The sequence below is a fragment of the Syngnathus scovelli genome, chromosome 17 (assembly GCF_024217435.2).
Source record: "Syngnathus scovelli strain Florida chromosome 17, RoL_Ssco_1.2, whole genome shotgun sequence".
In the NCBI taxonomy this organism is placed as follows: Eukaryota; Metazoa; Chordata; class Actinopteri; order Syngnathiformes; family Syngnathidae; genus Syngnathus; species Syngnathus scovelli.
The window spans coordinates 9,683,928-9,699,288 of NC_090863.1; the positions used below are offsets into that span (position 1 = coordinate 9,683,928).

The 15,361-nt window shown below is 44.4% G+C and overlaps 1 protein-coding gene and 1 long non-coding RNA gene across 3 annotated transcripts; one reads left to right on the forward strand and one right to left on the reverse strand.

Annotated features, from left to right (window-relative positions):
- Positions 1–262: 262 nt before the first annotated feature.
- On the forward strand, positions 263–9,823 carry LOC125984907 (junctional cadherin 5-associated protein). Its single transcript, XM_049747220.1, has 4 exons — positions 263–399; positions 2,476–2,869; positions 4,330–8,037; positions 8,236–9,823. The coding sequence occupies exons 2-4, from the start codon at positions 2,535–2,537 to the stop codon at positions 8,243–8,245; spliced, it is 4,053 nt and encodes a 1,350-aa protein (XP_049603177.1). The 5' UTR covers positions 263–399; positions 2,476–2,534; the 3' UTR covers positions 8,246–9,823.
- Positions 9,824–12,073: 2,250 nt separating this feature from the next.
- LOC125984463 (uncharacterized) lies at positions 12,074–14,546 on the reverse strand. Of its 2 annotated transcripts, none has more exons than XR_011085585.1 (3): positions 14,429–14,546; positions 13,128–13,462; positions 12,074–12,413 (listed from the first exon to the last, which is right to left on the reverse strand). It is a non-coding gene; the product is annotated as an uncharacterized lncRNA (long non-coding RNA). The 2 variants fall into 2 exon arrangements; XR_007486972.1 differs by having other exon boundaries at positions 13,128–14,310.
- Between the last annotated feature and the right edge of the window lie 815 nt (positions 14,547–15,361).

A 15,361-nucleotide genomic window follows, 5' to 3' on the forward strand; every position in this document is an offset into this window, starting at 1 on the left:
TAGACAAACAAAGATAATTTTTTTTTGCAGTGAATACGTACATAATAATTTTAGCACCAAGATCATTTTCTGTTGCACAATTGATGATCTTTAATGACAAAAGCAATTGTGGGTGCTTGTACCTTATCAATCAATACCTTTGCGGTTAGAAAGTTGATTTTCTATAGAAGGAAATCATTTGTGCGAAGAGGAGCGCCCCCCCCCCAATCCATTCCATTCCATGCCATGCCTCCTCCCTCCCTGCGTGTGTCTCGGGGAGCCCATGCAGTCCGAGGCAGCCAGCAACCGGCGCGTCCTCCCCGCCTACCAATCGGCATGCTCGGCTCGGGCTCCGCGCTCTGTGAGCAAGCCGAACCGCAGCGAGCGGCCACGCACGCACGCAAGCACGCATCTCGCCAGGTATGTTTGACCCAAAAAAAATGACATTCTTTTCCTCTCTTATACGCGTTTTTCCCTCGCAGTGTGCAGTCCGTCACCGGCTGCATGGTTTCTAGGGAGGGGTTGCTATGCATGCATGTGTGCGTGTGAGCGCGTGTGCGCGTCGGTAAACACTCCCAGTTTAGCGCATCTGCAACTTGCGCGTTTTGATTCTTAGAAATCGAGCTTCTTATTATTATTTTGGGTGTTGTTGTTTTCCCCCTCCAACACCACTCCCGTGCACGGGCAGGGTTGGGTCGCAGCATGGCCGCATGTGCAAGTCGAAGTGCAGGTGCATGCAGCTGTCTCCAGGCAGGTATGATGATCGGGCTCAAGATGTTGCCATATTGCAGTGCCCCCCTCCCATAGCATAGCATAGCACAGCATAGCATAGTAGCATACGTATAGCATGGCATGGTAGGGCATGCAGCCACGCAGGCGTGGCTGCATGCCAAACATGTATTATGGATGGCTGTGTGTTATGATACGTCTTTTACCTGCATGATTCATTCATGGCAGGAGGATGAGGAGGTATTAACCAATTGAAAGAGTGAGTTATATGTTCGTGCATTTTCAGGTAAAGATCCAGGTACACTCTCCATCTTGTATACATGTTTGTGGCCTATTATTTGGCACTTGTGGGTTGTAAAATTAGAAGTGAACTTATTGTGACCTCCTGCATGAACAACTTTGTTTGATAGTTGTAAATGTTAACATATACAACTTGAGTTTGCAGATGTGTTTAAAAAAAAGAAGATATCCGATGATAACAAACAGCTACTGTGGTTGTTGCTATGCAAATTCGAGGGGCTTTAAAGTCATGACCTTGTGTAAGTTGACTGATGGTGCATTCGCTGCCCCTTAATTCCAGGAACGAGTCATATACTTCATAAAAAGTGAAGTGGTGGTGTATTCATTGCTCCTCAGTTCCAAGAAAAAGTCATATTTACTTTTTTTTATCACAATGTGATGTATCTGATCATACCACATCAAATTATTGCTTTGTAGCGTAGCATGTCGTAGTGAACCATATCGTAGTGCACAGGTGTCAAACTCAAGGCCCGGGGGCCAGATATGGTCCACCATATCATTTTCTGTGGCCCGCGAAGACAAAATGTGCATTAAATTTAAGTCAAACTAAAATTGCAATTTGTCTTAACTTTTAAAAATCATCTTTTTTTAAATATTTGAAAAGTTTCCACTAGTCTGATTTGAAAAAACAATTATTTGTCAGTTTGTTTTGTAGCTTATACTGTATATAATATTATAATATTATATTATATATATATATATATATATATATATATATATATATATATACATATATCGTGCTGAATCTTTTCATTACGTATTGCATCGCAACTTGAGATCTTTGTTAAAAATACGTAAAATAGCATTTTTCGACTAGCGACTATTCGAAGCATACCACTGTAAATCGAAGCGCAAAATCGATTCATCGAGTGTTTTAGCATAAACAATAAAGACACCTCACTGAAATCAATAAGTGGTGCCTTAAAGCTGTGATAATGACTTGAAACCAGAAACACGGTAACTTGAGTCTAATATATTTTTTTTTTTCCCGTAGTTTGTACATGTAAAGAATCATTTTAGTGCCGAGTGAACAGTTTTTCCAAAATGTAATCTCGCAAAACAAATGTTAAGGTCACCTTGACGGAGCTTGTATCAATTTGTCATTTTTATCACATCATTGACGTGAAAGTCAATATTCATACTCTGGATATAAAATGTCAAGTTAGGGGAAAATCTAAGGAGGATTTTATGAACGTCTCAAGTAATGATTGATCTAAATTGTATGAATCCAATCAGGCTTTTTGAGAAACTTTAATCAAGTGTGATGGCCTGCACATGACCTCTTCCAAGAAAGCAATCGATAAAGGATATCGGTTCAAATGATCAGGATTGTTATCAATCTTCTGCAGGCGGACCTTGCTAATTATCCGACCATGTGGATCAGGTGTGTTGCAACAGGTCATGTGGGCTGTTGGAAAACTGCTGTTAACCCTTTTTCTGTTTCTCTTGGCGTTGCCGTTCTCAAAGTGATGGCCTCTGCTGTGCAGCACAGCGCATAAGGCAACCCCCCACCTTTGCCCTCCACCATGTACAGCGTGGAGGATCTGCTCATCTCGCACGGCTACAAGCTGCCCAGGAGCGGCCCGCCATCAGCCACTTACGACAAGCGGCCCACAGACTGCCAGCGTGAGCTCCTGCTTGACAACCGGGCGGGCCGGGCGGCGGTGGCGACAGCGCTTAACGGCTACGAGGCGGAGCGTGGCGGGGCCTCGGCGGCCGGCGGCGGCGGCTTATACGGCAGCAGGCCGGCGCCCCTCAAGGGTTACGTGGACAGTGAGGGCGACAGGAGGAGGAAGGAGGCCTTCATCGGTATCCTAGGTGACGCTCAGCCCTTGGGTGATTCTCTGGCTACAGACAGCGGGTGAGTGCTTCTCCCCATTTGTTTTACATTCTTCCGGTCACCATGCAAAAGCTGCACTGCAGCTCCCCCCCCAACTCCAAACTCCCACCGCACCCTCCTTCCTGCAGCGGCACGGCTGACATTTGTCAAGCCGGCCTTCCGACGAGAGCTTGATGCATTTGTGTGCGTGCCGTGACAGATGAAAACGGCACCGGAATGAAGGTTCGGGGGGGGTGAATTGAACTTGCGTCAAGACACAGCGCAGAGTCACTCCACTGTAAACACTGGCACACCGAATCCCATCCAGCACGTGCTCTGTGATGTCAGCATGTTGCTGGGCAAGTGTGCGCGGCGGCTCCCCCCTTCAGCTATACACTAGCATATGCTGCTAGTGACTCACACACTCACAGCTCAGGTCACACACAACGTGTTCATTCATTTGTTGTGCTCATTTTTACACATGTTGAATTGGTTTCAGTAAATAGTGAAAATAAACAAATACCGAGGTATACTTTCTCATTTTAGTCCTAGAAATAATCCCCCAAAAAAGAAAAAATATATATTATGCTAATGATCCCATTGATTAAATGCAATAATTACAAAGTATTCAAATGTGTGTGTTTTATTCAGACTTCACGATTGATGCTTTTTTTAGTTCTGACAAAAGCCCTTGAAGCATAAGTCAGCACAATTAAAAATGCAGATCATATTGCACAAACATCACAATTTGTGTCTTTAAGGGACTCTGGAGTAATGGCTGACTTCAGCACTTTGGTGGAAAAGCCATTGGACACACACACACACACACACACATGCATGTAGTATAGTTTGTCTGCATGTAAAGCAGATCAATGTGTAGTGGAACGCTATCAGTCACATGTTAGCATATTGGCTCACTGACAATTTGATTTATCTGATGATTATTTTAACATGATGACGAGGAAAGAATATTCCAATAACAATTCTGTTGTGACCGATCAGCAGATTTAGACAAGAGTGATTAGGGGGGGCGGGTTAAGTACATATTCCTGCAAAGACGGGGAGAGGGTTGAAGGTGACCCATGGATTTCCCATGTTTGGGGGAACGTAATAGAGGCGTGGTGAAGGCTGTTTGAAACAGAATAGCATCCTTCTCCCCCATTTCACTAGCTTATGTGTGAAAGCTGAACAAATACCAGAGCTTCTGTTAGATCTCTGATGCAAAAACTCGGTGTCTCTTGAACACAGCCCTGCTGCTGCGTCTAACTAATTCGATGTGTGACAGCAACAATTGCTGGCATCTGATAATGCTGTACGTCATACGTCGGCAAATTCTTGGCTCAACTTCAACCCCTCCCCACCAATCCAGTATGGTGCCTAACTCACTGGACAGTGATGACCAACATGCAAGACTCCCTATAATTGGTTCACGGTATGACCTTCAAACCCTGATTCATCCTTCTAGGTTCTAGAAATACTAAGATTTGATCTATTTTTTGCAGTTTCTACGATGTCCCGAGTTTGACGTACTCCGAGCCGCTCAGCCACGATGAGAGGGATATTTCGTACTGGCGGAGGCGAGGCCAAGATTTTAGCATTCTCCTGGACTATGCTGATGGCAGGGAGCTGAGGGCCTCTGCGGGGGCATGGAGACCGCAGGCCCTCATAGCGGCCGAGGAACTCAGGGCAGAGAGGCAAGCGCAGCAGCTGTGGGAGGAAATCTCCTGGCTGCGGGACCAAGATACACCCGGTCAGCTGAGGGTGACGGGAGAGCGGAAGTGTCAGAGCCTCGGTACTGAGGATTGGAGGCCTGCCGTGGGCCTGGGCAGGCAGTTGTCAGATGGGGACGGCGAACGGTGGGCTTTGGAGCAGTATCGCCTGAGGACACCTGAAGGTTTTTTTCACCCGAGAACAAAAGCCAAGTCTCAGTCCCTCCCAAGAGTTTTGTCACCTGATGGAGCAAACAGCAGAGAGCTTATTCCATCCAGGCCGAGCCTACCAGACAGACCGCAAAGGCTAAGCAGTACTCTTTTCTCCGGGCCCTATAGTCGCTATATCTATAGTGGTGCTATTGGCAGGGACCGGTGGGGCAGGAATGCCGGGCCAAGCAGCCATGTTGCACTTTTACCAAAGCCCAGGTTCAGCAGGCCTTTAAAGCCGCCGTCATATGAGATTCACCAGCAAATTAGGGGTAGCGCGGAAATGCTCGCTATAGACCAGGGTCTCAAGCTAAAAGACAGGCCTATCTTTTATTCGAGGGGAGGGGAGCTGCGACATGACTATTTTGCACAACACTCGCTCTCTGGAATGGAGCCCCCGGGCTACATCCCGCCCCCGTCTTATAAAAGAGCCCCACCCCCAAGAGCTGTGTCAATCAATCGTAATGAAATGCTAAACCTGCGGTGGAGGTCAGACTCCCTGCAACCCAGCTCAGACCCCGGGAGGTGGCTGACAAGGCACACGGGTGATTCGTGGCTAGAACAATATGGAGATCGTGGGGCGTCCTACCGAAAACAGATCACCTCTGGGAACAAAGAGCAACCGAGTCAAGCTCGTCAGGTAACGGCTGAAGACACGAGAGCGAATCAAATCTCAGGAGGGCCTGGTGGAAATTCTCTCACTGACTCAGACAAGATCCGGAACATCAACAAAGAGAATCCATCTGCTAAAATTTTAGGACAATCTACCTGTGATAGTGCCTTTCCTCCCCAACAGGGACAATCTCTCAATGCTGGTCGCAAGGCGACTCTTACTGAAAATGACAGCAGCACTCGATGGGGCAGCAGGGGATTGAACAAAAAAAGTGACAGTGTAGGTCCTGAACAAAATCGGAGTCAGTTTTTCCCCTCATCTATTCTGGGTAAGCCACCACCACCCCCATGCAAGCCAACTGACCAGGTTGTCCCTGAAACTGTGCCAGAAGTAAAGAAAGTCGAACAGCCCGAACCACCAGAGAAAGACAAGTCCAAGAATCTCAAAAAGAGACTCAGTGAAACCATTTTTTGTTTGGTTTCAGTGCCGGTCACCCCGCAGCTCACTGGTACAATTCGTGATCAGAACAACAATAATGAGAAGTCACCAGACCCAGCAGACAGTCCCAGTGAAAACAAAACGGGCCATTTAACAAACCAAAGTCTCCAAAGCACATCTTCAGCTGAGGCAGAGCTACAAGCATTGACTGGTAGCATAGCGAGCAGCAAGACGAGCAGCCGAGCCAGCAGTAAAATGTTCAAAAAATTGCCCTGTAGACCCCCTAAAATAAACCATTACAAGGAGCTGAAGTTGTCCGGATCTTGGCCCGCAAACCAGTACCGCGACCAGGAGACGCAAACTAGCCCAGAGGCTGAAAAACCTGGCTCTGAAAACAAGGAAGCACAAGAAGACCCTATCCCTGCTGCTCCTGAGGCCCCTGCAGATGGTGTCGGTGCGGCGGGCACTGCCTTCACGTTCCCTATCAAGGGAGTGAAGAGCCTAAAACTTTCAAGTAACAGCGCCTTCTCCCTGACCACCACTTTCTCCAACCAGCTGAACAAGAGCACAGCTCAGCAGCCAGCAGTGCCATCCTCAGGAAATGTGGAGAGCAAACCAGCGGCGAGCAGCGGGCAGGAGGTGTTCAAGGTTCCCGAGTTCCTGCTGAAACCGATTGTCAGTCAGCGACCGTGGGATGCTGTCAAAGAACTGGAGGCAATCCAAAAAGAAGTCCAGGAACAACAACAACAGCAGCAACAGCAGCAGCAGCAGCCGCAACAGAAACAGAGCAACAAACAGCCAAGCGTTGACAAGTGCATCGAGGACCTCAACGAGGCCTACAAAGACATCTTAGAGCTCGGTGCTGCCAGCAATAAAGTTCCAGATGGGTCAGTTGAAATCCCTGAGCGTATCAAGATCCGGCTCACGTCCCAGCCTCTCAACAAACCCAGCAGCCTTAGGCGAAGTGCAGTCAGCTGGTCTGTTGATCCGGAGTACAGGGAAGTCAAGAGCGCCTTCTCCAGGCCCGCCACCAAGTCCGTCACATTCAGCAAACAGCTTAGGGAAGAACTTCCTGTGCCCCCTCGGGAGTCGGGCTTTCGAGAATACAGGGTTGTTCCTCATCTTCCGCGTAGACGTAGCAATGATGGCAGGACTGTGAAACTGGACCTGCCGGATGAACCCATCGAGACGCCGCTTTGCGACTTCAGTCCCACCACCAACAGTGCTGCGGCCGAGGTACCATGGGCGGACCGACAGCCCATGCAGGATGCCTCCACACTTACAAGTCCTCCTGACTATGAAGACATATGCCAGACTTTGCGTCACTCTCGGGATCCCAACGATCCTAATGACCCGGCAGTTCCTCAAGATCTTGATTTGGAGGAGGAATGCCCTATTTGCAAAAGGGAGCTGGAGAACCAGTTGAGACAGGGTCCGCTGCCTCCTCTCCATGAGGAGAACAGCTCGGATAGCTCAGTAAATCCAAATGGAAGTCCGCCGCAGCGTATTGCAGTTGAAAGTCCGTCCGAAAATGCAAGGGATCAGGAACTTCAGAACTCGAGTCTCAACAAGACAGGGTTAGATGTAAACACTCATACAAGAAAAAAGGATTCTTCAACACAAGACAATTTGGGAGAGGTTGAAGAAAGAGTAGATGGTCCCACAGATGAGCCGTCAGACTCCGAGAAACGGAGTAAAACTGAGTTGATGGAGTCAGCGCAGAAAGAAGTCACTGAGGGGGAAACGGACCAATCTGTTGAAGTTGATCCTGGACCAGGGCGAGAGAGAGAAACCGACGCAGCATCGGATGACAAGCAGGAGCAAGACAGGAAGACAATTGCTCTCGCAGAACATAGACTTGTACTTTGGACCCATCCAGGGCGAGATCACACCGGGTTGCCAGAGTTCCCCCCAGAGAGACTCCCACTTTCAGTCGTGCCAAAGCTGGACCGGAGGCTGTCTCTCAGCTTGGAAGGGGAACGGCGGGGCGATACCCTATCTGATCAATTTGAAGCGCTCCAGAATAAGCTAGCCATTTCTCCTGGCCAAGGGGCTGCGGAACGCCCGCCGGGCAAGATACGGGAGGTGGACGTGATGTATCGCATGAGACGCCTCAGCATCAGGAGCACTGACTCTGGGGAGGGAAACGGAGAGGCCAAGGACTCCCTGGATGACCCCGCTGCTGGATCGCTACAGGTCTTGGAGAAAACTGCAAAGCATGGTGACAAGTCTACTTTCAGGTAAGATACATACGTCTAAATATTGTGTGGTTTGTTTACATGTGCTCACCTGTGAAGTGGACCATCAAAAATGGAAATAATTTGTACCACAATTGTTAAACGAATTGACCTCAAAATAACGCTGAAGGTCGGTTTGCTCTAGAACTTTAGATGTTCAGGGAGTCCGTTGGAGTAATGACTCCTCTTTTTACGTGGCAGAACGCTGTGACAGCTGAAGACGGCAGCGATGGTATGGAAAAAGACGGCGTCCATCGTTTCCCCATCTCGAGGTTTTAGCGCTCCACACAACACTGTGAACTGGCTGCCTAACTTAGAATGCCTTCATCTTCATCTCTTGACACTGAAATGGCCTTCTTGTCCGACGAGAGCATTGTGTAAACACCCTCACCCTCGGCTTGACTTCTAAGAGTGCTGTTCCACTGCCAAAAGGGAGGTGCCCCGCCCCGCCCCGCCCTGCCCTGCCCCGCTTCCACCCAACCCTACCTACCCAAAACGAGCGCCTTCCTTCGTCCACGCCCCAGTCTTCTCCCGATGCTTTTCTCATTGGCAGACATTATGCAACTCATCCATGCATACGAATACACTCGAGAATCTGCGCATTATGAATGTAAGCGTTAATTTGAGGGTTTTGTTATTATTTGCTGTACCAAAATAAAGTCGCGACTGCTACGGTGGTGGCACCGCTCATCGCGACTGTGTTTGGCTCGAGAACTGTTTTTGATTTCCCGACATGGTTCGGCCTTTCTTTAACTCGGCGACATTGTCCCCTCCTTCGATCCTCTACCCTCCAGTTGCTAAGCTAATGACACGATCGCCCGCTCAGTCCATAGCGCGCCGGTTGCTTTGCTTTCAGGTGACGTCTGACCGGATAGTGCAGCTCCCGCCGCGCAGGTACTTTCAGGAAGCAATAAAGATTGACAGCAACTCTATCACAACAATGAGAAACAAATAGAACAGAACACATTTTTTAAAAAAGAGGCGAGATAGAGCAATATTGTTGTACAAATAAGCTGAGCGGGGTCGTGGAGCTACCTGTCGGAAGCGTCGTCTTGTGATCATTCTACAGGGACATGGTGTCAGGGTATTTGGGCTGCTGCTTTAGGTCATCATATAGCTCTACGTATGTACAGTGCTTGACTTGTTTATTTGACCACCGCCACCTATTGGATGGGAGTTGTGGATTTTTATGTTTCTTCACAAGTCATCCAACTTGGCTTGCGGTCTCTGCCTACAGTCAATTATGAAGACTCAATTCTTGGCAATTTTGGCTCTTCTCTATCTGTCTCATAAAGATAGATATAGAGAGATTCAATTTTGGTAGAAAGACAAAATCAGTTGATGAAATTTGTTTTGAAGGAACCCTGGAAATGCCATGCATTGCTTCAAAACAAAATGGCCGACATTGGGAGTATTTTCCGACATGGCTTCTTGAGAGGTTTTATGTAGCTAAGGGAACTGTTTTTGGGAGCTGAGTTTCTGGGCGCTATTGCCAAACTGAAATGACCCTACAATAGCCATTTTAAACCAAAATTACAGACTTTTCAGACATGGTGTCCTGAGACATTTCGTGTGGGTCCACTCAGGACATACGATAAAATTTCACGTTGTAAAGGATAACTGGCTCGGTTGCCGTTAATTTGGCGGTGGTCTAATACATTTGTTAAGCGTTGCATCATCATACATTTCACTGAGTATTTATTTTTACGATCATCGGCTTTTTAATCTGTTTGCATAATGTACAAAAAATAAATATATATAAAGTATATTTTAAATATTTTAAGAGGTATTTTGTATTTTCACCATAGTTTTATTTCACCACGTGTGTGTGTAGATTATAATAATCATACGAAGAGCGTTCTTAATTTTCTAGAGCGTGCCAATGGAAACGTTTATTTGTGGCGTTTTGTCGCGTCGTCTGCGCCGTGTTTCGTGCGTCGCGTTGTCGTCTCGTCTTCCAGCTTACACTCGCCCGCCCGGCCGGCTCTTCTGTTGTTGATCCCATGAAAAAAACAAAACATTGGTTTCCACAAGCTAGCATACACCACAATGCTAACGTGTCCATTAAAATACAAGTACGTCTCCCAAAACACAACATCAATTCACTTGGGTTGTTTTGCTCCTAAAATATGTTTTAAAATCACTTTTAATATCATTATTGCTGCTCTGCTCTCAGCATTCACAAATCATTTCCAGGGGAGAATCCCAATTTTTTGGTAGTTGTACTTAAACGCTACAATGCAATGCTGCAGCTAAAATGCAAATGCTCAAAAATATCTTGGAATTTTTCAATACATACAGGGTTTTTAGATAAGACTTTTTAAATAGACAATAATGGAAAAAAAAGTTTGCAAAAATAGCAGTAGTCGTAAAAATGTCTTTGAGAAGTTGTGTGTGTGTTTTTGCATTGTCCAGCATTGCATTGTAACAAAACAACAACGGATGTGTGCGAATTATTTGTCATGAAGTAACATAATTGTTATGTAGCCTTTTTACACTTGTAGCATTTTAGCAGTTGTGTCTCAGCATTTCTTGTAAATTTTGATGTCGCCTTACTAAAACATACAAAGAAGTATTAGGGCCACATAGAAAAGCATTTTTTTTTTTCGATTGAAGTCAGAATTATTTGAGAACAAAAGGAATTTTTTGGGAAAAATTGCTTTTGTTTTAAACATGACATTTCTTGAAATTGTCCATTTGTATCTGAACGTATACTGTTTTGTTTCTCGTAAGATTTCAACGTTTGTTTTCCCAAAAATATTTAACTGCTTTAAAAAAAAAGAATCAAAAGGAGAAAAACAAAAGCAAAGTTTTCCTGCAAATATATGATTTTTTTCTTAAAAATACAAAACATTTTAGCATTGTTTTCAATGTATACTGGTTTGCTCATGTTTTTTTTTTTCTTGCAATTTTTTCTAGCCTTTATTAGTGTGGCCCAAATATTCCTTTGTAATTATAACATCGCATCACTTTGCAGCCAAATATATTCTCCAAGTCTACGCAACACTTTAGTCACAGGTCATTTAGCAGTTTTACTTGTCAGCGACGAGCCCACCAACCGGGGGCGCTGTAGCAGAACGAGCATAGTTTGCGTTTTTTTGCGCGTTTTTTTTTCGAAAGGTACGCAAACTAGCCCCGATCATCCAGAAACAACCCTTGCGATTGGCATGTGAGCGCCAACTCTTGAAAGTCAATATAATAAAAGAGTCTCGTTGGACTTTTTTTTTTTTTTTTTTCTATGACAGGTTGATGTGCAACGTGAGCAGTGATTATGCACACTTGTAATATTTTCTATTTTCATAAGAGATTTAAGTGCTTTTTTCTACATCTTTTTTTCTTCCTTGCATGGAGTGCAAGTGAGAGGGACAAGGGGGCAAAAAAAAAAAAATGCTTTTTTCGTAAATTATATTTGCATTTGGTACTCTCTCGGCAGTTAAAATAATTAAAAAAAACAAAACAAAAAAAAATTTAGAATAAAAGCGACGACGGGCAAAACGTGTGTCTGTTTCGTAGGTTAATTTACGAGACTATGCCAAGTATTTAAAAGCTATTTTTAGATTAAATTAAAAAAAAAAAGTGGAAGAAAAGTCATTCATTGTTTTCTTTCGACATGCCTTTGATCTGTGTATCTATACGTATAGCAGGAGAATCCATAGAGTCATTATGATTGTGCTACTGTTGTATGATACTGCAGTCCCATTCGCAAATAAACTCTTTGCATGAAACCGCCTCGTTTCTCATCAATTGGGCTTTGACGTCAACTAACAGGCCAGAATACACTACATCAAAGAACATCTACAACTTCAAAAATGTTCTAAAAATGGTAACAAAATAATGCAACGTTTTCTTCAAACATTTGTCTAACCATTTTTTTCCCTGAAATACTTTTAAATAGTATTAAAAGAAAAACAAATAGGCACGTAGTCTGGAAAATGTGCTTTTTCACGTAAATTAATAAAAAATTCTGTAAAATACCAACTTGTACTAATATATATTTTTTATTTGTTCACATTTTTTATGAAACACAAATGACTTTTCTCTAAAAAAAACAATTCTAATTTACCAATGATCTGATTCTGGTTCTGTTTCCATACAAGCTGATCTCTCCGAGGAATTCTCTCCCTTTTTGACTCTTTGTTGACGCTTTTGTCCGCCACATTAGACTAATTAGCAGGTCTGTGCAGTCCAGCCAGGTCCAGTCAGATGACGGCATCCCGCTGCTCTCCACTTGTGTGCCATCAAAGTGTTGGACAAGTTGGCCCGTTTTGCCGGCAGCGTAAGTGAGTTGGCGGGTACACTTGGTTGGAGAGCAGCCATTGTCTCTCATTGCCTTTCAAGAAGCCCGTTAAGATGTCGTCCATTGGGGCGCCCTTCCTGCACTGATTTCAGATTTAATTGAATACATTTTATGCATGTAATAATTCATTTTCTTTTGAAGATGTTTTGGTCATTTTAGGCTACTGTACGTCTATATAAATCATGATATGAAACATGAAATTCATCAACCAATGAATCATTCAATAAATCAATCAAGAACCAACCTTTTTGAAATTGATAGCTCAATCTTAAATACTGATTAATACCAATTTAGGGCGACCAGTTTGACACATGTTGCTGAAATAACAAATGAGCTCAAATTACATTGACTATTGTAGATTTATTAATAACCAATGCTATTCATTTATAGGAAAGCAACACTATTCCTAGACATAAATCTTGGCCTTCCATTTTCAAATGATCTCTGTTTTGTGTACATTTATGGCTAAGCAGTGTTTCACCGATAGATGGCAGTAAAGGACCAACAGAAAGCTCATCAAACTGGACTATTTACAGCAAACAATTCAATTAGCAAATGCACTCAGATGTTGGTTCATCTTTAAGCAACCTTCTGGTATCATAATGTGCCTGTTTACAATCACTGAGTCTGTCTTTAATCCCACTTCTGACTCCCCTGCTGTTGCAATCCCAACAATGTGTTTCAGATTTGACTTAATCCCTCCTGTCATGTGCGTTTACCCCCCGGTTGTGGGCCTGCCCCTGGGGGGTGTGGGGACCCTCAGGCGGCCCAGCAGCCGATTGGACGGGGTTCTTACCGGGCTCCTCCCGGCTATTTATGGCAGACGCCGATCCAGGTTTGAGCCCATACATGGTGGGCCCCGAGGTAGGGTTACCCAGCACGACGCAGCGACCCTCCCTGCCGGTGGGTCACCTCTTCCACTCTCTCCTGGGTGAATATTGCCCAACTTCAAGTGTGGACTTTATGGATTTATTTCTTCAGACAGAACAAAGCCAAGCACTTTTCTGCGTATGTTGATTCTTTTTCACCTGTTCTCATCAGCAGTTTGCACCTGAAGAGGAATCAGCAAGACCTGGACTCGTCCTGCAGGATATTCATGTGAGTACAGCACCAGCCGGGTGGTCCTTCCCTCTCATGACATTTAAAGACAAAAGCTGCTATCAGAAGCAATTGGAATGTGGGAGATGTTTTACTCACTTATGCATAACTTTTCTCCAACTTTACAGACAGGGGCGTTGCTAGACTTTTTTTTCATTGGCCAGGGTGACATACAATTTTATCGAGGCTTCTCAGATGTGTCATTGTTTACCATAATATGCACATTCAGGGTTTCATGAAATAACATTCAGACATAACCAAAATCCATCACACTCCTAATCAAACAAGTCTAAAAAAAAAAAAAATATTGAGTTTATTTCAATTTTCTTTGCTATAGCTTTGCTTTCTTGTCCTATCTCATATCTACTTTTATTTATTGCACTCATTTGCTAGGTAACAGCAAATCTGAGTGATTAATCGTCATCTATGGCCATTAACGTTTTGCATACTGCAAATATATCCAAAAAATATACAACTCAATTCTGCAAATGTCTGTTTCGGAACTTTTTCTGTAATGCAATCGAACAAGTGACATCACCATATCATGACATATCATGATATCGTGACATGAGCATGTCACGTGTGGTTCTCACACAGTTGTTGGCTCACCACCTTGTCCGACAGTGTGTTGTTTGTGGTGAAAGTTGTGTGTCGCGTGGCGGGCAGGATGACAACAGCACCTGCTCTGCCCATCAGAACACACATGACCGCATTGCCACAGACACACTAAAAGCTACTTGTGAGGAGATTTGGAATGATATGGATAAAAATAGTACCTCAGTAATTGTACAAGTTTGAGTGTTTATTTTTGAGAAATAATGCAAAAAAAAAAAAAAGTTCTTGCACCTACTTTTTTTTATGTTCAGCAGTTTTGTGCCATCCTTGAATGGTAGTTTGGATGGGAGAAAACAAATCTTAAAGAGCATATATTTTGCATGTAATTTCTCCATAATGAAAATATTTATTTCATTGACTAGAAATTTTTAAATGTCCTCTTACCAGTTTGCAGGTTAGTAGTTTAATGTGGAACTTTCCAAACAGACTTCAGCCGTTATGAATTATGAAATTCGTTTTGTCTCGCCTGACTTGCACCGGGCAGCGTGGGCTGAGTTCCCACTCACTGACAATGTGGATGTGATTGGTTGTTTATCTCTGTGTGTCCTGTGAATAGCTGGCGACCAGTTCAGGGTGTAGTCCACCCATTGTGAGCTGGGTTAGGGGCTAGCATCCCCCCGTGACCCTAAACAGGATAAGCCATGTTGAGAATGGATGGAATTATGACATAATTTTTGTATACCCTGAGTTAGGACTGTCAGGCCCTTTGGACAGCGCATCTGGCCTCCAACATGGTGATGATGAAATAGCTGATACTTTACCTGGAGCGACAACATGGCGTTGCGATTATTGCAACATAATAATAATATGGGCTGCGCAATCTCAGATCCACACTCAACAACAACATTGAAAGAGCGAGATGGAGGTTTTGACACAACAAGGCAGGCTGCCGTCTTGTAAATACAAGCCTGTGCTGGCGGACAGGGTGACTTCGCAGTAGCCACTCACAACACATGTTGCCTTATTAGGGGACAGCCGTCTGGGACAAGTGTGTGCGTGCGTGCGAGCGAGTGAGCGTGCTGCCTGCGTGAAAGGGTGAGAAAAAGCATCAGAGTCAACAGTGTGATTTGACACCAGGCTACTTTTTGTACTTCAGCACATGCACATTGTGCATAAATGCAAAATGCTAAATAAATCATTTTATATTTCAACTACATTTGTTTTCATATGTCTTATTTTTATTTGAACCCTTTGTATGCACATGTGGTTGTTTTATAAATAAAGTTGAGTTGGGGTTAGCGATACAAGTCTTGAGACAAAATTGTTAGGTTGGATTCAGATGGCTATTCAATTTTTCAGAACCACGACTCAGAAAGT